Here is a 24,948-nt window from a genome sequence, read left to right as displayed (position 1 = left end):
CTACTCTTCTGTATGCTTTCTTGAAAATGGATGGAGTGCTGGAGAATATATACAAGTTGTTCTATTATGACCAATTCTTCTACAATGACCATATTTGAATGTTATTTTTGATGGCTCGGTAGCAGGAATATGCCTTTTCTTTTGCCTTCTACCTGGTGGCACTTTGAAATCTGGAGGTTTAACAATTTGTGACTTAACACTCTCTGGTACAATCCAAGAATCAGTATGTCCTACATGATGTATTTGTCTTTCATATGTTTTCAGCCAAGATTCCTTTAAGTACCAGTGCGAACAAAAGTCGGACTTCTTGATGTTTCTCTTCTCGATATCTGCAATTGCATGTATGCATGGTAATTCATCAAGTTGAAATTGAAAATAATCACACGTTCTTTTGTTTAAGTCCACCAAGAAAGTTATTCCTTCTTCTTCAACTCTAGAACGCCATGAATCAACAGGGAAGACCTTCAATGTTGAAAAATTATAAGTGAGTACATTATGTTAAAAAATGTCAAAATCATAATATAAACATAAAACATAATACTTACGTTCAAAGTAAATGCTAAATCTATTCTGTTCTTCAATTCCTCCTCTACCCAACAAGAAACATCATAAAATGTTCCTTCTGCTTTATTTCTTCTTTCATAAAACCAATGTTGTAGCTTCACTTGAATGAAATCCATCATTCTTAGTATAGGCAGCTCCCTTGCTTCTAATAGCACTGAATTCATCGACTCAACTATGTTTGTTGTGAGCATGTCATATCTTCGTTGTGGACTACAAGAACGTGCCCATCTTTCCGGTGGTTCTTCCATCAAGTAGTCATAAGTTTTCTTATCTACATTTGCAATATCTGACATGTATATGTCAAATTCTTTATGCCTGTATACTCTTGCAGCACTTTGGAAAAGTTTTATGACCTCACTTTTCACATTTCTTCGCTTTAGGTTCTACTCCAAATGATAGATGCAAATCCCATGATGGCTTTCAGGATATACCTTTACAATGTCATTTGCAATAGCTTGACGCATGTCTGATAAAAAAATCAAATTCTCACGGCTCCCAATTGCATTGCGAAGCTGACTAAAGTACCACTCATAGGAATTGTTGTTTTCAGATTCTGCTATTCCAAAGGCTAATGGGAAAATTTGGTTATTTGCATCTTTTGAAACTGAAATCATTAAAACACCACGATATTTTGACTTCAAAAAAGTTGCATCAATAGCAATCACTGGTCTACAATGATTCCAACCAGCTATCGATGATCCATATGCGTAAAACATATAAAGAAACCTGAAAATACAATATAAAACAAGGTTAAAATACTCGAAGTTTAGGACAGTCAGTCCTTAACTTACATTTACAAGTTATAAAGTTAAGGACATGTTGTCCTTAACTTTTATTTCAAAGTTCAAAACTTAAGGACCGGAAGTCCTTAACTTTTAATTACAAGTTCAAAACTTAAGGATAGGCAGTCTTCAACTTCTGGTTATAACTCAAAAGTTAACAAGGCTAAAGACAGCATGTCCTAAATTGTTTACCTGTTGTTGTCGTCTATCTTTATGTTAGTATAAGTTCCCGGGTTTTAACTTGTCATCATATACAAGTATGAACACAATAATTCATAATTTTCTTCGGGACTTCCTCTTATTAAAGCGGAAGCATGTTGAATAGCACGCCACGCCTTGTGATATCCAATGTCTAGTCCATGCAATTTTTGCATCTCTGCCATGACAAAAGCTGGTGTAACTTCAAATCTTGGGTCCCGAAGATTGTCGATAATGTAACCACTAATCAACTTTGAAGTAGCATGCCTTTGATCTGCTTTCCTAGTATTAACAGAGCAGTCATGCTTTTTCTCAAGCTTTACTATCTTGAATAATGTTGAGTCTTTAATTCTGAAAGCACGCATACACCAACGACACTTATCATCATTGCATGTCAACGAATATCTTGTTGAGCTTGATCTAACAACTTTGAATTCAAAATGTCATTTGATTGCTATATTGGAAAAACAATTAATTATGCTCTTCTTCTTGTCAAATACTGATCCGACTTTTATTTGATCCAAAGAAGCATTTTCTCTTAATATCGTAGTTGGGGATTCTTTTTGTTTCAAATTTGATCTTCGTCTAGTTATTTGAGTGCAGGTTTTGTCAGCAACTACTTCGATTACCGGTGCACTCTCTAAGACTTGAATACCCAAAGCTTGTTCGTTGTCAATCTCTATAATGCTTTGTCCTTCTACTTGAATAGAATCCAATGTTTGATGCACCTCTTCATTTAATGGTTGAGCTTCAACCATATCTACTTCAACTATCTGTTGGCATCGCTCTTGATTGTCATGTTGAGTTTTTGTGTTGGCATGTTCATTGCTTGTTGATGCAAAAACTCTTTCCAAAATATCAACTATGAAACGACAGCTCTTGAAGAGTGAATGAGTTTTTAGCAACTCTATACATGTGTGAAGATCTAAATCTTTGGATACAAGCATTCCTTTGCTTGTTCCAAGGTTGATATCAAACCATATCACTATTTCAAACTTTTCTCTATCCAATTCAATAAGCTCAAAAATCTGTTTAACGAAATCTTCAAACTGAATTGACTCAGGTGCTAGGAAAAGCTTTGTTTGATGATCAAGATATTTATAGTCTTCAGTCCATCTACCATTAAAAGCAACTACTATGCATATTGTTTCCATCCTACAAGTCAAGAGAATGGGAAACAAAGGACATACGTTATAAAACAATCCTTGTAGAATTAAGAACATGTGTAGTGTAAGTGCAAGACCAAGATAAGGACTGCATGTCCTTAACATTTAAACATGTAATTAAAGTTAAGAACTGCCAGTCCTTTAACATTTAAACATGTAATTAAAGTTAAGAACTGTCAGTCCTTAACATTTAAACATGGAATTAAATGTTAAGGACTGCCAGTCCTTAAGTTTTAAACATGGAATTAAAAGTTAAGGACTGTCAGTCCTTAACTTTTGAACAAGAAATTAAAAGCTAAGGACTGTCAGTCCTTAATATTTAAACATGGAATTAAAAGTTAAGGACTGCAGTCCTTAACTTTTAAAGATGGAATTAAAAGTTAAGGACTGTCAGTCCTTAACTTTTGAACCAGAAATTGAAAGCTAAGGACTGCATGTCCTTTAACATTTAAACATGGAATTAAAATTAAAAGTTAAGGAATGTCAGTCCTTAAGTTTTAAACATGGAATTAAAAGTTAAGGACTGTCAGTCCTTAACTTTTGAACCAGAAATTAAAAGCTAAGGACTGTCTGTCCTTTAACATTTAAACATGGAATTAAAAGTTAAGGACTGTCAGTCCTTAACTTTTGAACAAGAAATTAAAAGCTAAGGACTGTCTGTCCTTTAATATTTAAATATGTAATTAAAGTTAAGGACTGTCAGTCCTTAATATTTAAACATGGAATTAAAAGTTAAGGACTGCTAGTCCTTAACTTTTGAACCAGAAATTAAAAGCTAAGGACTGCTTGTCCTTTAACATTTAAACATGGAATTAAAAGTTAAGGACTGCTAGTCCTTAACATTTAAACATGTATTCAAGAGTTAAGGACTGTCAGTCCTTAATATTTGAAACAGAAATTAAAACATACAATTTGAAACTCAAGCTATAGGACTTTGTATACAAAAGAACAGCAACAAAGTGAAGGACATTTTGTCCTTAAGTTTTTTTATTCAATTTGCAAAATGAGGCCAGTAGAATCAAAGTTAAGGACATAGTGTTCTTATTTTTTTGAATTCAATTTCCAAAATGAAGACACTATGTCCGGAATACAGAATTATCATAGGAGGCGGTGTCTATAAATTTATCAATCCAGAAATTCAAAAAAAATCAAATTCTTATCTAATATATAATCAAATCAATACAGATCTAAAAAAGTATAACTATAGCGAAATAAAAATTGATAGAAACACATGAAATTACAACTTACTGTTTATCTATGTCGTTTTTTTGGATTAGATTGCTGAATTTTTGAAATCGGGAAGAGAAATGGTGGTTCGTCCTCAGTTGATCGCCGACGTGGTAACTGCTGTTGTTGCTCGCTTCTTCTCTTTGTGTAACTGCTGCTTGTGTTGATAGCGTAGGTATAAGTTATACCAGAAGGGTATTTTCGTCCAATCAGATATAAATTTTTTAAAAGAAATGGCTAAAGTCTAAATACATTGAAAACAGTGGCTTTAAAATAAAAGCCGCAGCTTTTAGTGGCTATTTGTGCCGTTCGCCCACATATTGAACTGAAAATTGTGTATTGTGAAGTGGATCTCATATAACTAGCTTAAATGACAAAGTGGGAATGAACTTTATGAGACAGGAGTAATAAAATAAGTCGAATAGTTATATCACCTTCAAATAATCAGCAGATGTTCCGAAAAAATAATTTGCTAGAAGCCTATTTCATTATTCAGTTTGTTGACGTTTCAACTTAAACTAATTAATAAAAATCTAGAAATTTAATTCAACAACCATTAACTGGAGGAAGGTTATTATTTAAAGATCTTAAATTTTCATAAAGCATTATCTTTTAGTAGTAATTAATCATCTATAGATACTATTTGCTATATTACGGATTATAGATACCTTTTCTGTGGTTATAAGATGTATTTGATGTATTTAAGCTATTGTATTCATGAATACAGTAGCAAAAATAGGCGTGAATCAGGGAAGTCCAACTAATCAGTTGTTGTATTCGAGTGTATTCGACTGTATTCATGGAGTGAAACATGGGATTACAGCTGGACAGATTATTGTATTCGACTGTATTCACGGCGTGAAATAGGGGATTATACTGTTTTTAAAACGGAAAGTGAATCAATTAACATAATAGACTCCTAATATAACTCAACAAACTCAATTATAACACACAAAAATTGTATTTTCAGTTATAAAAAAGATTCCTAACAGAAAAATACCCCAAAAACATAGCAATCTTCAGAGAAATTATATAATACATCTAAATACATAAATTATATTAATTAAAAAAATATATGAATACATTCATGGCATATAGCGAGACAGTGAATACAATAAAATACATAGAATACAGCAGGATACATTGAAATACAATGAAAAAAAGATAGTGAATACAATGAAATACAACAAGATACATTAAATTACAATGGAAAAAAAGACAATGAACACCATGAAATACATGAAAATACATTGAAATATATTAACTGAAAATCAAGTTACTCAGCCCCAAAACTCCGTCGTCTTTGTTAAAAAACAAACCCTAATTTCAAGTGAATCCGCCATAGCAACGTTTGAAGGTACAACATGCGACACCTTTGAGATTTGAAGGTACAACACGCGACACCTTTTTTCATTACCTGCTACCCAACGTTGCTTGAATTATACAAGGGAATAGCTGGTGTATCATAGCCAAACAAGTGAAAGCTCTCTTAGTATTGACCAGTTATCATTAAGAGACATGAATGCTACCTTCCAAGAAGGATTTTCAAGGGATGGGGGTGGTCAGATTGAATTCCCTCCGATGAAATCCCAAAGACTCCATCACCAACGGATAAGACTGATTTGATGAGATCCCCTGAAATTCCATGGTTACCTAACTCAAAGCACCCAATCGTTGCAACCGAATCTAGAATTTTCAAAATTGATTCATTGCTTAACGACACTAAAGACTCATAATTGAGTTTTGATGGATTGCGAATGGATTTTTTCCTGGGAAGAGTCGATCAGGAAGCCTGAGGTCCGCTGCTACCCAACATATTCAATTCGGTGCAAGAATTGATCGGAATGAAAAGAAAATAGTGTGGGTGAGAGGAATTTTGAGATTGAGCATCATGTTTTCAGGGAAGGGGGGAAGAGAATGGGATGTATCAAAGTAGAGAGAGAAAGAAAATAGTGTAACTGAATAGCATAAAAGAAAATAGTGTAACTGAATAGCGTATTTAGTGGCTTAGGGTTAGGAGGTAACCAAAATTAAATATTTTGCTATAAACATTAAAAGGTATCTATAAAATATAATTTTTTTAAATGGTATTTATTTAAAATAAATAAGGTGTTAACCTTTGCTACAGAAAGTAAAAATTCCTTTAAAGAAAAGAAACAAGGTAACTTTTACCCCTTCATGAGCAATTAAATCAATATCATCATAAAAGAGGGTTTTTCTTTTAAGGACTTTTAACTAACTAACCATATGGAATAAAAAATTACTCCATCCGTTCCAATTTATGTTAACTTATTTGATTGGGTACGGAGTTTAAGAAAAAATAAAGATTTTTGGAATTTGTGATCTTAAACAAGTCAAAAATGGGTCTAGAGTATTTGTGTGGTTATAAAAGCTTCTCATTAAAGGTTAGAATTGTAAGTTTAAGCTAAATTGTTTCTAAATTTAGAAAGGGATCATTTTTCTTTTTGAAAAGACCAAAAAAGAAATAGGTTCATATAAACTGAAACAGAGGGAGTACCATTTAAAAATTTACGCATTAACAAATTACAAAGAATAGTTTTGTACGTTATTACCGTCAGGATATACAATTCACATAATTATATATCATGACGGTATACAACACATATAATAGTTGAATCACACTGTTGTATACTATTAAGGTATACAACATGTGAATTGTATACCTCAAAGGTATACTATGTACATATCTACATGGGTATTTTTGTAAAAAAAAAAAAATCTTAAATATGTATATGTTGATAGTTTTCAAAATGAACATTTTCGGGTTATTAATTTTAATTGCATGAGATTTTGTTAATTTTCCCCTTTTTTTAGGGGTTTTTATCTAGCTATACTATAATAGAAATTTATTTACTACTTTTATTTAGGTTTCTTATTAATTACTTTGTATATCTATATTTACTAGCTATATGCAAAACCATAAAAAAGAAGAAATTTAAGATTCCTTAAATCTAGCCTATCAATTACATGACACTCAACCTCAATTTCCAAGAATTACTCCTACATTTAAGATTCTTTCTTTTTTCCAAAGGATTACAAAATCATCTTCTCTCTCTTAACAATTAGCCAAAATTATTCTTACCTATAGTAAGAATTCTCGCTTACAAAAATCTTGCTTGCCCAAAGTTCCCCCTCCCCTTCCCCCCCCCCCCCAATTGCAGATTCTTTTCCTCTTCCAAAGCGTTTGAAATTCAATTTCGCTTTCTTACTATTCACCCAAAATCTCTATTTCTTATTGATATAATACGACGAAATTCGAAATATTGCTCTAGAATCAAGTTGTAGGTAAGTTTTGAATCTTGTTTTCTTTAAAATCTTTATTGTATGTGACTTGTATATGATGCATCAATACCCAAAATAATACTCGCTACAATACTAATACAATTATAATACGATTCTATTAAATATTTAGTGTAGAGTTGTGATTGAAACTTGAATAAGATGAAGATTATAATTGTGTCACAATTTTTTAGAAATGTATCGCGATTGTATTATAATTGTATATGTATCATAATTGTTGTAGGAATTGTATTACAAATGTATGATAATTGTATATTTATTGTATATTGTTACGAGCAGTTGTGCATTCGTGACGAATTTCACAGTTTGTATCACAAGTATAATAATTGTATATTAATTTATTAGTATTGTATAAGGTATTAGTTTGGGTATTAATATACTAGATACAAGTTAGATACAATAGTGATATAAGTATGATATATTTATGTTTTAGGCATTGATGTATTTGATACAATTCATATACAATTATGATATAGCTATCATACAATTATCATAAAATTTTAAATTATTTTTTAATAATATAAAGTTGTAGGTAATGGTAGAAAGAGAGAAGATGGAGATTCTGAGCATAGATTAAGGGATTTTGATGTTAAAAAAAAAAAAGAGAAGAGGAGAGGGAAAAAAGGGAAGGATATAATTGAATCCCTTAATTGAAGGCATTAATAATGGAGTGAGAGTCTTTTAAGAAGTAATATATATAATTTGTAATAAAAACCTAGATACTTATTAAAAACTTCAAAACATAGAGAACATAGTTAAATAAGTTTCTAATATAGTATAGCTAGGTAAAAATTCTTTTTTTTAACATATAGGCCCGTCAATTTGGAGTTTGGAAGAATAATGGGTAGACTGGGTTAGGAACAAATTAGGGAATTCGGCACAGTATTCACTCGGCCTGCTAAATGGGTGAAAATAGCACGTTTTCGGACTAGTAATAAAAAAATAGTCAGCATTTGTATAATCATTGAAAAAATGCCAATGTTTGTTGAAACACGAAAAGTTCCAACATAATATGCGAGATTATGGAGCTCTTGCATAAACTTCCAACATGTTATGTTGAAACTCTAGCACACGGAAAGTTCGAGCACAATATGAGGGATTATGGAGCTCCTGCATATAAACTTCCCGCATATTATGTTGGAACTCCAGTACATTATGAAATTCCAGCACATTATGTTGGAAGCTCATATATAAAAAATTCGAACTCCAGCATATTATGCTGAAATATTTCCGATTTTTTAAGAGTGTTTTTGTTCGGATTTTATCTTTACATGAAAAAATGACTATATTTCGGTTATTTTTGAAATTGTAGCTATTTTTCAATAACCAATTGTAAATTTAGCTATTTTTTATATTTTTTCTACTAAATGGCTATAATTAATTGAATTTCTATTTATTGGCATCGGGTAGCCAAATCAGCTTCTACAGCTCCTTTATCATTCTTAAAAATAAGAAAAAATATTTAGTACCTTTAGGGTTTCGATATTATGTGCGTCTCTTCAAGTTTTTGGATAGAAAATTTGTTAGCCGAAAAGAACTAGTGAAGATTACTTGGGTGTATCTGTTTTCTTAAGAAAAAAATGGCTCACATGGTAAAAAGTTTAAACTCGAAAAAACGCTAAGGGTTTAATAATTAAAATTTCGAAAAAATATTATTAAATTCAATGAATGTTATTGCAATTTCGTGGAAACATATATGGGAACCTAAATCTGAAATTTGAACTCGTTTGGAGAAGATTTGATGTGGTTTAGATCGGACTTTGGTGGCTATGGTTGTTTTATATATGTGTATATCTCCATGTATAACATGTATATCCTTGTAAATTCATGTATATCTTTGCATATTCATGAAAATCTTTGTGATATATATACACACACGTCGTAGGTTTTCTATATTATACGTGTAACAGTGATATACATAGATATATAATAGTATACACTAGATATAATATTGACTGAACTCACGAGACTGAATATTGGGTGAATATTTTCACTTTTTTTGGGACGAATTTGAATTTTGGAAGGGAACAAATGTGAAATTAGGAGTTGAATATTCAAATTATCCTCTCTTTTTATAGTTCGTTTCGTAGGATTTGGCTATCCATTATCAATTTTTACGCTCACAGCTTGTTTGGACGGTTGTTATACACTGTTTCATAATGTAGCGTATTGTATTGTATTGTATTGTACTGTATTGTACTGTACTGTATCGTTTGATGAATACAATATTTAGATAGATACTATTGTTTGCTGTTGTTTTATGATATGACGCACCAAAAATATGAAGAATAAACTTGCAATATTATAAAGAAAAATTATGATATGGGATAAATTTATTATATAAAAAGGTAGGGTAAATGATAAAATAAAATTATTTAATAATAATGAAGGGTGAGATGAGAGAAAAAGACAAGATAACAACGCAACCACACCAAATTGGTCGTTACATAAAGTGATACATTTTGTTATTACGTAACGACAGATTTAATGATACAATACAATAAAATTTAAGTAACAACCAAAACAAATATCGTATTTAAAGTAACAATAAAATACAATACAATAGGTAACAACCATCCAAACAAGTTGTTAGTTGCTAAGCCTAATTTTTGGCTAAAATCTTGCCAATAGTTATTGAGTAGTATGTATATTCAATTTCCAAACAAATAATTCTTAAGATGTCAGCCTGGCCCAATAACATTTAGAGTGTGTTTGGCATATAGGGAAACATTTCAGGTAAGTTAATTTTGACAACCAAAGATTTAAAAATATATATATTTTTGTTAAGTGTGTGATCACTTGTTTTAGAAATAATTTTGTATTTCGAGGCCTTAAAAACCTCTCTGTCTCACCTCGATTTGAGTGCGCAGTCCGGACGCGTAGCCGGAAAGCCATTATGTGAAAATATGTGAAAAATGATAAATTTTGCCTTTAAAATGAATTTAAGTTGACTTCGGTCAAAATTTTGGGTAAACGGACCCGGACCCGTGATTTGATGGTCCCGGAGGGTCCGTAAGAAAATATGAGACTTAGGCATATGCTCGGAATCGAATTCCGAGGTTCCAAGCCCGAGAAATGAGTTTTTAAAGAAAATTGTTTTCTGGAATATTTATGAGTTTTTGGAAATGAAACGTGTTTGAAATTTGATGGTATCAGGCTCGTATTCTGGTTCCGGAGCCCGGTACAGGTCTTATATGTGATTTAAGTTGAGTCGGTAAAATTTGGTAAGAAACGGACTTGAAATGACGTGAATCGGACCTTATATGAGAAAATTGGAAAATTTGAGGTTCTTAAGTGATTTCATGATTTTGATGCTAAATTCATAGTTGTTGATGTTATTTTGGTGATTTGAATGCACAAGCAAGTTCGTATGATGTTTTTAGGTTGATGTGCATGTTTGGTTTGGAGCCCCGAAGGCTCGGGCGAGTTTTGAATAGGCCACGGAGTGAAATTTGCACTTAGGAAATTGCTGGTATGTTGCAGGCCTGCAGGCTTCGCATTTGCTCGCAAATGTGAGAAGTCCATCGCAAATGCGAACAAAGGCCTGGGCAGGCCTGATCGCAAATGCGACCATTTGGGTCGCAAATGCGGAAGGGCCCAGTCGCAAATGCGACGCCTGAGTCGCAAATGCGAACCCCTCAGAAATAAGAGGTGGTCGCAAATGCGGTAATTTTCTTCGCAAATGCGAAAATTGCAGTCCTCTGAAGAGTTCGCAATTGCGAACCCTGGTCGCAATTGCGACATCAGAGACCAGTTAATTAACACTTAGATGCATTTTCAGTCATTTTTCATATCTTCTGAAAACATAAACTCTCTTGGGCGATTTTCCAAAGAAAATTTCTTCTCCAAATCGATTATAAGTTGTTTCTAACTCGTTTTCTTCAATCTTTAACATCTTTTCACATGATTTCAACTCAAAATCAACGGTTTTCATAAGGGAAATTGGGTGTTTTGGGTAGAACCTAGGTTTTTTAAATTTTGGGGATTTGGACCTCGATTTGAGGTCCGATTTCAAAACAAATTATATATTTGGGTTCGTGGGGGAATGGGTAATTGGGTTTTCGTTCGAACCTCGGGTTTTGACCATGTGGGCCAGGGGCGATTTTTGACTTTTTGGGAAAAACTTTAGAAAACCTATTTTCATGCATTGGAATTGATTCATTTAGTATTTATTGATATAGTTAAGTAACCTGTGGCTAGATACGAGTGAATTGGGGGTGGAACCAAGAGGTAAAGCGATAGTTGAGGCTTGAATTGTGTTCGTAGCATCGAGGTAAGTTGGTCTAACCTTAGCTTGAGGGAATAAGAGTTGTGTCCTATTTGCTATGTGGTATTTGTTGAGTACGACGTATAGGCATGGTGACGAGTATCTATACGTTGGTGTCAAACATGCCCGTTAGTCTTAAATTAAAATCATTGTGTTCTTAATAAGTACTACAAATGCCTAAGTTGTTGATTCTCTGTGTTGGGAAAGGATTATGATTATTCTCGTGAAAATTGCCTATGGTTGAGTATTGGTGCTAGTTGAGGTTTCTTTGTGAAGTTAAATGTTGGAACAAGTTTGGTTATAGCTGATTTCCTTGCCGGGACGTATTTACTTACACTGTCGATTCCCTTGCCGGGATGTTGTTGTTCCCTTATTGTCCCCTTGTCGAGACTCTTTTGTGATTGGTGTTGAATTGTATATTGGGACCGGGTTGTACGCCGCAATAATATTATATTTGGATCGGGTTGCACGCCGCAACAATATTATATTCGGATCGGGTTGCACACCGCAACAATACTATATTTGGATTGGGTTGCACGCCGTAATAATATTATATTTGGATCGGATTGCACGCCGCAACCGTGTTTATTTATGGTTTAGATCGGGTTGCGTACCGCAACAATAAAGGATAAAGGTGGTTATTGATTTTTCACGGTTTCCTTATTCTTTCTGCTGCGAATTTTAAATTGTTCTTTATGTTATTCTCCTGAGTTACTATTGGTAAATGATATTCCCTCGCAGCATGTTTACCCCTCCCATTCTTAACTGTACATTTCTGCTTTATTTTTCTGTTGTATATGATATAATCGTGCAGGTTTATTTGGTAGTCTGGTCCTAGCCTTGTCACTACTTCGTCGGGTTTAGGATAGGCACTTACTAGCATATGGGGTCGGTTGTGCTGATACTACTCTCTGCACTGTGTGCAGATCCTGGAGTAGCAACTTTTGGACCTTAGCTTGGGTGGCTGCCTTCAGATCATACGGAGATCCAAGGTAGTCTTGCAGGCGTCCGCAGGCCCTGGCGTCTCCCACTATCTTTTCTTCCTGTTTCACTTATGTAATTCAGAAACAGTGTTGCATTTATTTTTAGGATCTTGTTTGTAGAATTCCTAGATCGTCTGTGGAGTTGTGACACCAGTCTTGGGTAGTTTTTGATTAAGAAATTATGTTGAAATTATTTAAATGGTTTAATTATTTCTTCCGCTTGTTTTAAATTTACGCTATTTATAAACTGTTGATTCACATATGTTAAAGAATTAAAATGGAAAAAAGGTAATTTATTCAAATGGTCGGCTTGCCTAGCTTTCACTAGTAGGCACCATCACGACACCTAAGGGTGGGAAATCCCGGTCGTGATATTAAGAAGCATTTTACATTAAAAGGGACAAAATAGCTTTGTTTGCTTATATTTTTCTTCAATAACAGTGCAATAAGCTCCTGTTATGCGCGAGAAGGCAGGACCGCAAGGGTTTATTGTACACAGTCTTACCCTATATTGTTGCAAGAGATTATTTTTACGGTTCGAACCAGTGACCTCCTGGTCACATGACAACAACTTCACACACTACCCTCCCTAGACTCACTTTGTGGAATTTTACTGGGTTGTTGTTGTTGTTGTTGTTGTAGTACATTTGAAATAGTTTTAAAATTTTGAGAGAGCATTGAATAGTAAGACAAAAATTCTTTGATAAATGCAAGGTTTCTTCTCTATTTTCTGGCCCTGGGTGGAGGTATTATTACTTAGTATGTAGTTTTTCATCTTAACTCCTTTTATGATTAAAAAAAATAGAGGCCTTGTTAATTTTTTTGTTTAATATGGCAATTTTCCAATATTTTAAAAGTGTAGATCTTGCATTGCTTATAGTACAATGATGATTTATCATACATTTTTGGTGTTGAAGAAAGGAAGAATGGACTAATCTATTTAATTTTCATCGATTAAATTCTGTTTATAGTACTAAATATAGGTATAATTTTATTTGTTTTCTTGATTTTTTTTTTGGATTGTTCTTCGGGATAATACAGACCTCCCTGCGATGTATTTGTTCTCCATGAAAGTCGAGCAATATATTGTATGTTTCTTCTTCTTGAAGTATTTAATTATCAAAAAGTGTTCAGTCTTCCGGCCAACAACATTTTACGTTAATTTTGATAAAGAACGTCTCTTAATCACTTAACCACTCCAGAGCAGATGGCTCCCCAGTTTCAGACTCCAGTAGCTTAACCAGTTGGAGCAGTTCAGTCGAGTGTGGTAGCTCAGACCGGTAATGGAGCAGCTATGTCTGCCGATGCTTTGTGGAGATTGGACAGGTTCACCAAGTTCTTCACTACCACTTTCAGCAATCTTTTGAGGATCCCCAGGATTTTCTAGACAACTATCATGAGGTTCTCAGGAACATGGGGATAGTGGAGACCAATGGGGTCGCCTTTGCTACTTTTCGCCTATCTGGATCTGCCAAGACTTGGTGGAGAGATTATTGTTTGGCTAGACCAGCCGAATCACCAGCTTTGACTTGGGAGCAGTTCACTCAGCTATTTCTGGAGAAGTTTCTCCCTATCACTCAGAGAGAGATATATTGGAGGCAGTTTGAGCGTCTCCAATAGGGTTCTATGACTGTCACTCAGTAGGTGACCAGGTTCATCGACTTGGCCCATCATGCTCTTATCATGCTTCCCACCGAGAGAGAGAGAGAGAGAGAGAGAGGGTGAGGAGGTTCATTGAGGGACTCATTCAGCCTATTCAACTTTAGATGGCTAAGGAGATGAGGAGTGAGATTTCTTTTTAGGAGGCGGCCAATGTGACCAGGAGAGTTGAGATGGTTCTATCGCAGGGAGGTGGCCAGGGGTCTCACAAGAGGCCTCGTCATTCAGGCAGATTCAGTGGTGCCTCGTCTGGAGGTAGAGATTCGTATGGTAGAGGCCATCCTCCTAGGCCTTTCCAGTCAGCACTTCAGGTTTCTCACAGTGCTTCAGGTGGTCGTGGTTCTCATAGGCAGTATTCTGATCAGCAGCCCTACAGTGCACCACCAGCTCCTATCAATACACCGCCGCTCCAGAGTTTTCGGGGTGATTATTTAGGTCGCCAGGGTCAGTCTCAGTTTCCTCAGCCGCAGCACTCAAGTGGATGCTTTGAGTGCGGTGAGTATGGTCATATCCGGAGGTCTTGTTTGAGATTAGTGGGTATTCAGTCGCGGCAGCAGGGTTCCCACGTTATGGTTCATGCACTGAGTGTTCCACAACCCGCTCAGCCAGTTAGAGGTGGAGGTAGAGGTGCTAGAGGTGGAGGTAGAGGTGCTAGAGGTGGAGGTAGAGGTATTAGAGGTGTAGGTCAGGCCGCTAGAGGTACAGGCCAGCGAGCAGCAGGCCATCTAGAGATATAGTTTAGGATGGTGGGGCCCATCCCCGATGTTATTGTTACACCCCATATTTTCGTACATGAAAATACGCCATAAATAAATTAATGAGAACCCGAAAGTGAGATGTCACGTCCCGCAATATTACATTACAGTGATGTCACGTTTCGCAATATTAAGTTACAACGATATTGCACCCTGAAGTATTGTACGTTAAAGATTTCATTTTCAGTTAACCGACGTAGAATCGGGAATAAGATCGTCTTGACGTTAACGTACTTACGCTATTTATAACAAACGATAAATAAGTGTTATGAAGAATAAGAGGGTACACGGATTAAAGAAAATGAGTTTCGTTGAAAGTGGTCAATTTAGAATAAAATACGGGTCGAGCGATAATAGCCGATAATTATAAACTAGTACCATGTAAGGTACCATATGATTACGGTAGTATAATATATAAAGTATATATGAAGTATTTTAAAAATAAATAGAATTTTAAGTAATTTGTAGTAATTTTTAAATTATGCAGGTAATCGATTAATTACCGGGTAGCGGGATATTATCTGGTTAACTAATAAGTGGATAAAACTTAATTAATTATACTCGAAAAGACATGTGGCAACATATGAGGTGACTAAGCAATTAAAATAGCATATGTGGCAACCTAGGAAATGATATTATCCAAAAGCAAGATATTTGTTCAAGTCTTAAAATTCCAAAGACTAAAAAAGTGACGTTACTCATTCAGAAAGAAAACAAGAGAGATTTCTTTCTTAAATTTGAAACGTTATCCTTACAAGTCCTCTTTCCAATATTATTTCATTTCAAAAACAAAAGTCTTCATTCTAAGATTATTTCATTTTAACAACAAACTCCATTCAATAATATTTTCGTTCCTAACTTCAAACAGATAACGTTTTCCTCTCAATTTCAAGGAAGCCAAAACTGTTATTTCGTTCCAGAATTTTTAAGAAGTAGAAGTAAGTTTTCGTCCATGAATTTCTAAGGAGTAGAGGCAAATTTCGTTCAATCTACGAAGATTTCCAATGAAATATTATACGGAGTTTTCCCTACTCCAGGTATGTTAAGGTCCTCCCTTCTTTTCTTTTGGCATGATCCATACAATAAATTTAAATAGCATACTTGCAAAGTCGTGATGTCTATTAGTATTACCCAGAAGGGTACTTAGAAATTTAAGTAATAGAAAGGCTCACTCTGTTGCTACACAAAAAAAATACAGAATATGACATACCATAGAGTAATATATTAGATTGGTAAAGAAAGAGGAAAAGGAAAATGCTTTAGTTATGGTTATGCATGACACTGGAGGATAGAGTTTATAAAACAAATATGGATCTTTAGGAAAAAGAAAATGATAGACAAGCTATCAGCACCTTTTTATAACAGTAATCTCCATAATCATAGTAACTTCTTTAAGTATGAAGTAAATGAGCTTCCGTCCCTTTAATTTCAAGACACAACTACTGATGATTAAATGCTAATGAATTTAACCTTTTAGTATGTTAAAGCTAAGCTCTTCTTTCATTTGGCATGATCTCGTCATTACATTCACATCCCGGAATTTACGTATATTTTGCTAGTCTCGCAAATTGCGTATATTTTTCTAGTGTTGTAAGTTATAATATTCTCCTTATCGGGATTTCATATTTAGTTGAGTATTTCCTTCTTCAAGTCAAGAGAGCATAGAAGTTACATATATACAATATTAAAAGTATTTTAATTACCATCGAGCTATAATCGATGGGCAGGCCCCTATTGGGCAACCTCTGATCAGATGGCAAGTTATATGACGATCCTACTGTGGCCGAGCGCATATGAGCGAGCCCAGTTGGTCGAGATACATAGCCTAGTATGGCCGAGCGCTTATGAGCGAGCCTACTACGGCAGAGCAGTTATATATGTATATACCGAGCCTTATAGGGCCGGACAACTATTTTACTTACTATATTTAGAGAGTTGAGTCAGTATCAGCAGGTAAGCATATCTTCAGATTATATTTGACTTCTAGCTACTTGCAGTTATTATATTATGAGTTCAGTTTCAGCTTTCAGTATATTGCCTTACATACTCAGTACATTATTTCGTACTGACGTCCCTTTTTCTGGGGGCGCTGCATTTCATGCGTGCAGGTCGGACAGACAGATGAGTAGGCCTCTTCAATAAGTGTTGCCCGAGTTCAGCTTGATCGGTAATCTCCATGCCTTTCGGAGTTTCAGGGTCTAGAGCCTTATGTATATATTCTATATATATATATGTACATATGTCATGAATAGGTCGGAGGGCCATTCCGATCACAGTGTATCCATCAGTAGAGGCTTGTAGATATATTTTGTCAGTTAGTGCAGTATGTTGGGCTTTCAGGCCTTGTATGTATATTTGGTTGGTTTGTCAGCTGTAATAAATATGACGGCCTTGTCGGCCAAGTTTTATATTGATATTTAGTCAGCATTCGCAGTTGTCTTGCAATGTGGCCCATGGCCAAAGTATGAAATCACATGCGCAGAGTTCCTTAGTCGCAAGTTGGTACGCAAGGATAGGTGAGGCATTGAGTGCCGGTCTCGCTTCCAGGTTTGGGGCGTGACAAAAGTGGTATTAGAGCAGTTCTGTCCTAGGGAGTCTACAAGCCGTGTCTAGTAAAGTCTTGTTTATGGGTGTGTCGTGCACCACACTTATAAGCAGGAGGCTACAGAGCATTTAGGATTGTCACTCTTTCTTCTTACTCTAGATCGTTCTATAGATCTCACTTATAATAATCCAAGTTCCGAAAATTTTATTTTATTCGAAATAAGACGATGTCTACATCAAGAAAGAAGGTTGGAAAGAGAGATAGTTGTGGAGGAGCTGAGTCAGAGGAATTGAATTTTTGTATAATGCCTACGATAAGTAAATGTGAGGTCTTTAGCAGATCATGGGTATACTGAAAGGTGTAAGCTTCTTGATAAGAAGCCATAAGGCAAGAATGCTTATCCATCTTTATGGTGAAGGACAATGAGAGATTAAGAAGATAAGTACAAGTTTCAGCAAGTAAAAGGAGTAATGTGAAAAAGGGTACGAGGTACCCAGTTAATGAAGGTTAACAATGGTTATAATTGAGGTAGAGGAACATGAGCTTTTTGAGTTATATTCAATAGTAACAAAGGTATATACAATTGGCCGCACCCATTCTAGATATGCTCTATAGGGGTTAACAGAAGTAGTGTAAAAAGATATGATGGATGAATTGTTTGCGTCAGTTGACATTTTCGAAGGATATTACAAATGTTCTACTAGATTTCTTTATGAGACACCCAAATGGTACACTATAAAATAGTGCAGCCAGATATGAGTACTATAAAGACATGTACTATAAGCCTTGAAGGGATAAATATTACCTTAATGTGGTTCGCGTCCCTAGTAAGTGAGAATGTTAAGAAACTAGAAGAGCCACTGGATGGAGCAAAGGAAAGCTAAAAGCGAAAGAACATCGTATTGAAGTTTTCACAAGAAAAGGGATATGCAAAAATATTAGCAGAGTAATGAGAAGAGAGAGAACGAAGAATTATGAATAAGGTGTGACACGTAGATAAAAACGGTAGAGTGTTACAGAACCTATGGTCAAATGAAGGAAGATACGAAAGGTGATGGGCCTTAAGACAACACAAAAAAGTATAGTCCATAAGGTTATATCCACATTTCGAGAAATAAGTTCGTAACTCCAACGTGACTACCAGAGGAGAAAGTTAATCCCCAGAGTAATGAAAATTTGTATGTGCTGGTAAACAAGATAAACTAAAAATGAATTTGGGACTGAATGATTGGAAAGTGCTCGGCATCATGGTAATTTTAGGTTTCGTTTCGGCGGTAATAGAATGGACCACAGAAGAAGATTCATAAGGAATTCACAGAATGGTCATTCAGGAAGACGCTTCCCTAAAGCAAGCAATGATAGCAAAGTTAAGCTTAAGGGACTATATGTACCAGTTACATTAAGTGTCACCCTCGCGAGTAAGGGAATTTGTCATCCTTGGTACAGAAGGATTGCCGCAAGGCGAGTAAGGATCATTGATGTTGAGAAACAACACTAAAGATGAAGAGGTAAAACATCTATAAGTAGATCCTCGTGGCTTCAGCTCTTAGTACACCCCTAAAGGGGGGAATATGGAGTGATGTGGCATTAAGTCAAATAAAGGGGTCCTAGTGACTATGGAATGGTAAAGGAAGAATGTGATAAATGAAAGAGGAATGAGATGTCACTTATCCAAATCTTACAGATACACAATGATTCAAGAATATTGTGCATGCACGACGTCAAGGAGAGGAAGTAAAGGTTCCTGCCTGAGTGGTTATTAGTAAATAAGGAGCCAGCGCGAGACGTAAGTTAAAACAAAGTAAATAACCCAAGAAATATTACAAGGATGATTGATATGAGAATGGAACAACAAGTAATTAGTAATTGGTCAGGGAGATCCCAGTTACGGCTAAACAGGAGGTTACAAATGAGTCATCAGTTCGTGTAAGATAAACATAGTAGAACCCAACATGGAAAATTCAACCTCGAAGAATGTCGTTATAATACTCGAGATATATTCAAACAAGAGTCGGAGTAGTTAAAGGTACCGTATGAGTGTTACGAGGGTAAAAGAAAATGCCACTAGGAAGGTAGTCAAAATATCAGTTCAGAAGCAACCATACAAGCACAAGGGCATGGAAGTAAGCAACTACAAATGATTATAGGCAAGTAAGGACATCGAAAAGGTCCGTAATAAGCTCACAACTTTACGAGAGTCAAGGGTTCTCCCAAAGTACTACAACGAAAGACTAACTGAGAAGATAAAAAAGAAGGCTTAACCTAAGCACAACGACCTAAAGAGCAAATGGTCGTGTAATAAAAATCTCGCAACGACATTATAATCATTCCAAAGGAAAATGGCATCTACCGTGGGTCATGAACGAGAAGTAAGTATTAAAAGTAATATTCAAAATCATATGAGTTGTATGAAAACTCTGGCCAGTCTGGCACTAAGATAAGCTAAGTATGGACGCAACAAGGGGTAAATAGACAAGGAAAAGTAATAGCTTACATTGAAAGAAAGCTAAGATGGAACGAAAGAATAATTTGATCAATGATCCAGAGTTAGTACGTTATGGACACACTCCAGATTTTGGAGCATTATCCAGGCAGCATATTTGTTGACAATCATACAACCATAGACGACTCTGGTATAAGTTAAAAGAAAGAATTAAGCCCAGGGCATAGACAAATGATTGAATTGTTAGAAGATTATATCATGGATATTCCATAATACCCTTGAAAGGCTAAGGTAATGATTGATACCATGAGCCATAGATCGGAAGACGGCTTAAGCCTACGTAAAGGCTGATCAGAAGGAGAGGAGACTAAAGAATTACATCAACTAATTAAATCAGGAGTCTGATTATTGGACCTAGAAAAATTATAGAAGTTGTGCTTGAGAACATGACAGAATCACTCTTAATATCAGGTGTTCAAGAAATAATACAACAACCATAATTTATAATGGCTATATAAGGATGCCAGTTAGAAGAAATACCAGCCTTATAAGAAGTCAGTACCAAGCTCCCACCAGATTGTGTATGTACTTGAGGTGCGAGTATTATAATAGAGCTTCAATTTATGAACTTGAATTACACCTAGGTGGAAGGGAGGTCAGGAAAGAGATAGAAGATACGATGAAGGATTTTAAGGTAAGTAAGGTAAAGGGGAACAACGTACGAGATACTCAAAAATAGAAGATCATGAATAGTCCTTACTTCGGATAGAAGGCTAGAAGCACAGGAATCCAATAACCGGGAATGATAGTGGCATCGTCGGTGGCATGTCTTCTAACCTATGGTTTCTATGTACTGAGAGATCTAGTTAAGAGAATAGAGAAAAGTTGGAGATATCGCTTGACATTCTAGAATAACATAAGGAAATCTATGGTGCAAGCAAGTTGAAGGAAAGTTGCGAGTATTATAAATAGATATTTATAGGTCGCAAGTTAAAGTATGGTAGAGCGACAAAATTAATAAAACATGAGTAAGATTGAGGAAAGACAAGTAAAAAAAAGAAAAACCAACGAGAATGGATAAGTCCTCAGGATTAAGTCTATGAAAACAAGAGAGATAATGGTTTCTCTAAGTTATTGAAAGTTCAGTATAGCCTGAATGAACTTAAAGGAATCTAAAATTAATAGCATTCAGAAAGAATGAAATGCTGACCTAGTAATAAAATGAGGGGATAATTGTGGCAGATAAATGATGACGTTTGGGCCTTCGTTTGAATAATGATTTGAAAAAAAAGAAGAGAAAATAGAAGAAGAGAAAGAGAAAAAGATTTCGCTGGAGGCACAAAATCAAGATACCCCATAAGGTGAATCGCATTGAGACACTATGAAATATGATTATGGAAATCACTTCAAATATTCCTCAATACAACGTAAGCTCTAGCGGTAATGTATTCTGTAAAGAAGTTTCAAGTCTTCAAGTAAAAGATTATAGATCAACGTTGAGGCGAATCAACAATAGTCAGATATAAGTTACAAAGTATGACATGAGGCTAGGCCATGATTCTTAAGACGAACGGTAATGAAGGGGCAGTGAAGGACTGAGATTTATACCTAAAGTGTAGGCAGCAAAAGTAACTAGGAACTTGGTAAGCATACCTCAGTAAAGGTAGATTGAAGCAAAGATTATGGTATAGTATAACCCATGTAAATGCAGTATAGTCATGTGAATGGGTAACCAGATCTATGAAATAAGATATAGCCATATTCCCAAGTTCTACAAAGTATCGAGCAAAGGACTTCAGTATACCTCTAGAGGCCCAGAGAGGTATCCTATTAAGCCTTGTATATACAAAGTAAGACCTAAAGATTGACTAAAGGATAAGATGAAAAAGGAAAGATGAATTACATAAGTGCACCTATAAAGCCGAGGTCATACAAGCTGCATGACAAGAGGTAACAGAAGTTGCAAGATTAGGAAGATTTCGACCACAGGTCGTGATATGGGCAAAAAGACTAAAGGGGGGAATACCCTGGCCTTTAGACTTATTCGCAGAACAGTTGCCTAAATGGAAAGAGGACTACTAAAGTATTCACAAGAGCTATGAGATATGAGAACGATAAGCGCATCAGTCAACATTCGAGGACGAATGTTCAAAAGGGGGGAATGATGTTACATCCCATATTTTCGTACATGAAAATACGCCATAAATAAATTAATGAGAACCCAAAAGTGAGATGTCACGTCCCGCAATATTACATTACGGTGATGTCACGTTTCGCAATATTAAGTTACAACGATATTGCACCCTGAAGTATTGTACGTTAAAGATTTCATTTTCAGTTAACCGACGTAGAATCGGGAATGAGATCGTCTTGACGTTAACGTACTTACGCTATTTATAACAAGCGATAAATAAGTGTTATGAAGAATAAAAGGGTACACGGATTAAAGAAAATGAGTTTCGTTGAAAGTGGTCAATTTAGAATAAAATACGGGTCGAGCGATAATACCCGATAATTATAAACTAGTACCATGTAAGGTACCATATGATTACGGTAGTATAATATATAAAGTATATATAAAGTATTTTAAAAATAAATAGAATTTTAAGTAATTTGTAGTAATTTTTAAATTATGCGGGTAATCGATTAATTACCGGGTAGCGGGATATTATCTGGTTAACTAATAAGTGGATAAAACTTAATTAATTATACTCGAAAAGACATGTGGCAACATATGAGGTGACTAAGCAATTAAAATAGCCTATGTGGCAACCTAGGAAATGATATTATCCAAAAGCAAGATATTTGTTCAAGTCTTAAAATTCCAAAGACTAAAAAAGTGACGTTACTCATTCAGAAAGAAAACAAGAGAGATTTCTTTCTTAAATTTGAAACGTTATCCTTACAAGTCCTCTTTCCAATATTATTTCATTTCAAAAACAAAAGTCTTCATTCCAAGATTATTTCATTTCAACAACAAACTCCATTCAATAATATTTTCGTTCCTAACTTCAAACAGATAACGTTTTCCTCTCAATTTCAAGGAAGCCAAAACTGTTATTTCGTTCCAGAATTTTTAAGAAGTAGAAATAAGTTTTCGTCCATGAATTTCTAAGGAGTAGAGGCGAATTTAGTTCAATCTACGAAAATTTCCAACGAAATATTATACGGAGTTTTCCCTACTCCAGGTATGTTAAGGTCCTCCCTTCTTTTCTTTTGGCATGATCCATACAATAAATTTAAATAGCATACTTGCAAAGTCGTGATGTCTATTAGTATTACCCAGAAGGGTACTTAGAAATTTAAGTAATAGAAAGGCTCACTCTGTTGCTACACAAAAAAAATACAGAATATGACATACCATAGAGTAATATATTAGATTGGTAAAGAAAGAGGAAAAGGAAAATGCTTTAGTTATGGTTATGCATGACACTGGAGGATAGAGTTTATAAAACAAATATGGATCTTTAGGAAAAAGAAAATGATAGACAAGCTATCAGCACCTTTTTATAACAGTAATCTCCATAATCATAGTAACTTCTTTAAGTATGAAGTAAATGAGCTTCCGTCCCTTTAATTTCAAGACACAACTACTGATGATTAAATGCTAATGAATTTAACCTTTTAGTATGTTAAGGCTAAGCTCTTCTTTCATTTGGCATGATCTCGTCATTACATTCACATCCCGGAATTTACGTATATTTTGCTAGTCTCGCAAATTGCGTATATTTTTCTAGTGTTGTAAGTTATAATATTCTCCTTATCGGGATTTCATATTTAGTTGAGTATTTCCTTCTTCAAGTCAAGAGAGCATAGAAGTTACATATATACAATATTAAAAGTATTTTAATTACCATCGAGCTATAATCGATGGGCAGGCCCCTATTGGGCAACCTCTGATCAGATGGCAAGTTATATGACGATCCTACTGTGGCCGAGCGCATATGAGCGAGCCCAGTTGGTCGATATACATAGCCTAGTATGGCCGAGCGCTTATGAGCGAGCCTACTACGGCAGAGCAGATATATATATGTATACCGAGACTTATAGGGTTGGACAACTATTTTACTTACTATATTGAGAGAGTTGAGTCAGTATCAGCAGGTAAGCATATCTTCAGATTATCTTTGACTTCTAGCTACTTGCAGTTATTATATTATGAGTTCAGTTTCAGCTTTCAGTATATTGCCTTACATACTCAGTACATTATTTCGTACTGACGTCCCTTTTTCTGGGGGCGATGCATTTCATGCGTGCAGGTCGGACAGACAGATGAGTAGGCCTCTTCAATAAGTGTTGCCCGAGTTCAGCTTGATCGGTAAGATCTATGTCTTTCGGAGTTTCCGGGTCTAGAGCCTTATGTATATATTCTATATATATATATGTACATATGTCATGAATAGGTCGGAGGGCCATTCCGATCACAGTGTATCCATTAGTAGAGGCTTGTAGATATATCTTGTCAGTTAGTGCAGTATGTTGGGCTTTCAGGCCTTGTATGTATATTTGGTTGGTTTGTCAGCTGTAATAAATATGACGGCCTTGTCGGCCAAGTTTTATATTGATATTTAGTCAGCATTCGCAGTTGTCTTGCAATGTGGCCCATGTCCAAAGTATGAAATCACATGTGCAGAGTTCCTTAGTCGCAAGTTGGTACGCAAGGATAGGTGAGGCATTGAGTACCTGTCTCGCTTCCAGGTTTGGGGCGTGACAGTTATGCTCTTCCAGCCAGGCCTGAGGCTGTGGCTTCCGATGCAGTTATCACATGTACTGTTCTGGTATGTAGCAGAGATGCTTTAGTTTTATTTGATCCAGGATCTACATACTCCTATGTGTCATCTTATTTTGCACTGTATCTGGTCATGCCTAGTGATTCCTTGAGTGCTCTTATATATGTGTCTACATTGGTGGGTGATTCTATTGTGGTAGATCGAGTCCATCGTTCGTGTATAGTTGTGATTGGGGGTCTTGAGACTCGTGTAGATTTTTACGTTCGTGTATAGTTGTGATTGGGGGTCTTGAGACTTGTGTAGATTTG

General features: G+C 35.3%; 1 protein-coding gene and 2 long non-coding RNA genes across 3 annotated transcripts; 2 read left to right on the top strand and 1 right to left on the bottom strand.

Annotated features, from left to right (window-relative positions):
* LOC142170505 (uncharacterized) lies at positions 1-1,909 on the bottom strand. Its single transcript, XM_075232432.1, has 4 exons — positions 1,602-1,909; positions 996-1,290; positions 546-947; positions 1-462 (listed from the first exon to the last, which is right to left on the bottom strand). The coding sequence occupies exons 1-4, from the start codon at positions 1,907-1,909 to the stop codon at positions 1-3; spliced, it is 1,467 nt and encodes a 488-aa protein (XP_075088533.1).
* A 13,701-nt stretch (positions 1,910-15,610) lies between these two features.
* On the top strand, positions 15,611-17,334 carry LOC142170601 (uncharacterized). Its single transcript, XR_012699867.1, has 2 exons — positions 15,611-15,959; positions 17,031-17,334. It is a non-coding gene; the product is annotated as an uncharacterized LOC142170601 (long non-coding RNA).
* A 5,275-nt stretch (positions 17,335-22,609) lies between these two features.
* LOC142170808 (uncharacterized) lies at positions 22,610-24,490 on the top strand. The gene is made up of 2 exons (XR_012700396.1): positions 22,610-23,098; positions 24,170-24,490. It is a non-coding gene; the product is annotated as an uncharacterized LOC142170808 (long non-coding RNA).
* Positions 24,491-24,948: the final 458 nt, after the last annotated feature.

This window comes from Nicotiana tabacum, chromosome 16, assembly GCF_000715075.1.
Source record: "Nicotiana tabacum cultivar K326 chromosome 16, ASM71507v2, whole genome shotgun sequence".
NCBI lineage: Eukaryota > Viridiplantae > Streptophyta > Magnoliopsida > Solanales > Solanaceae > Nicotiana > Nicotiana tabacum.
This window is presented reverse-complemented; position numbering and strand designations above follow the sequence as displayed.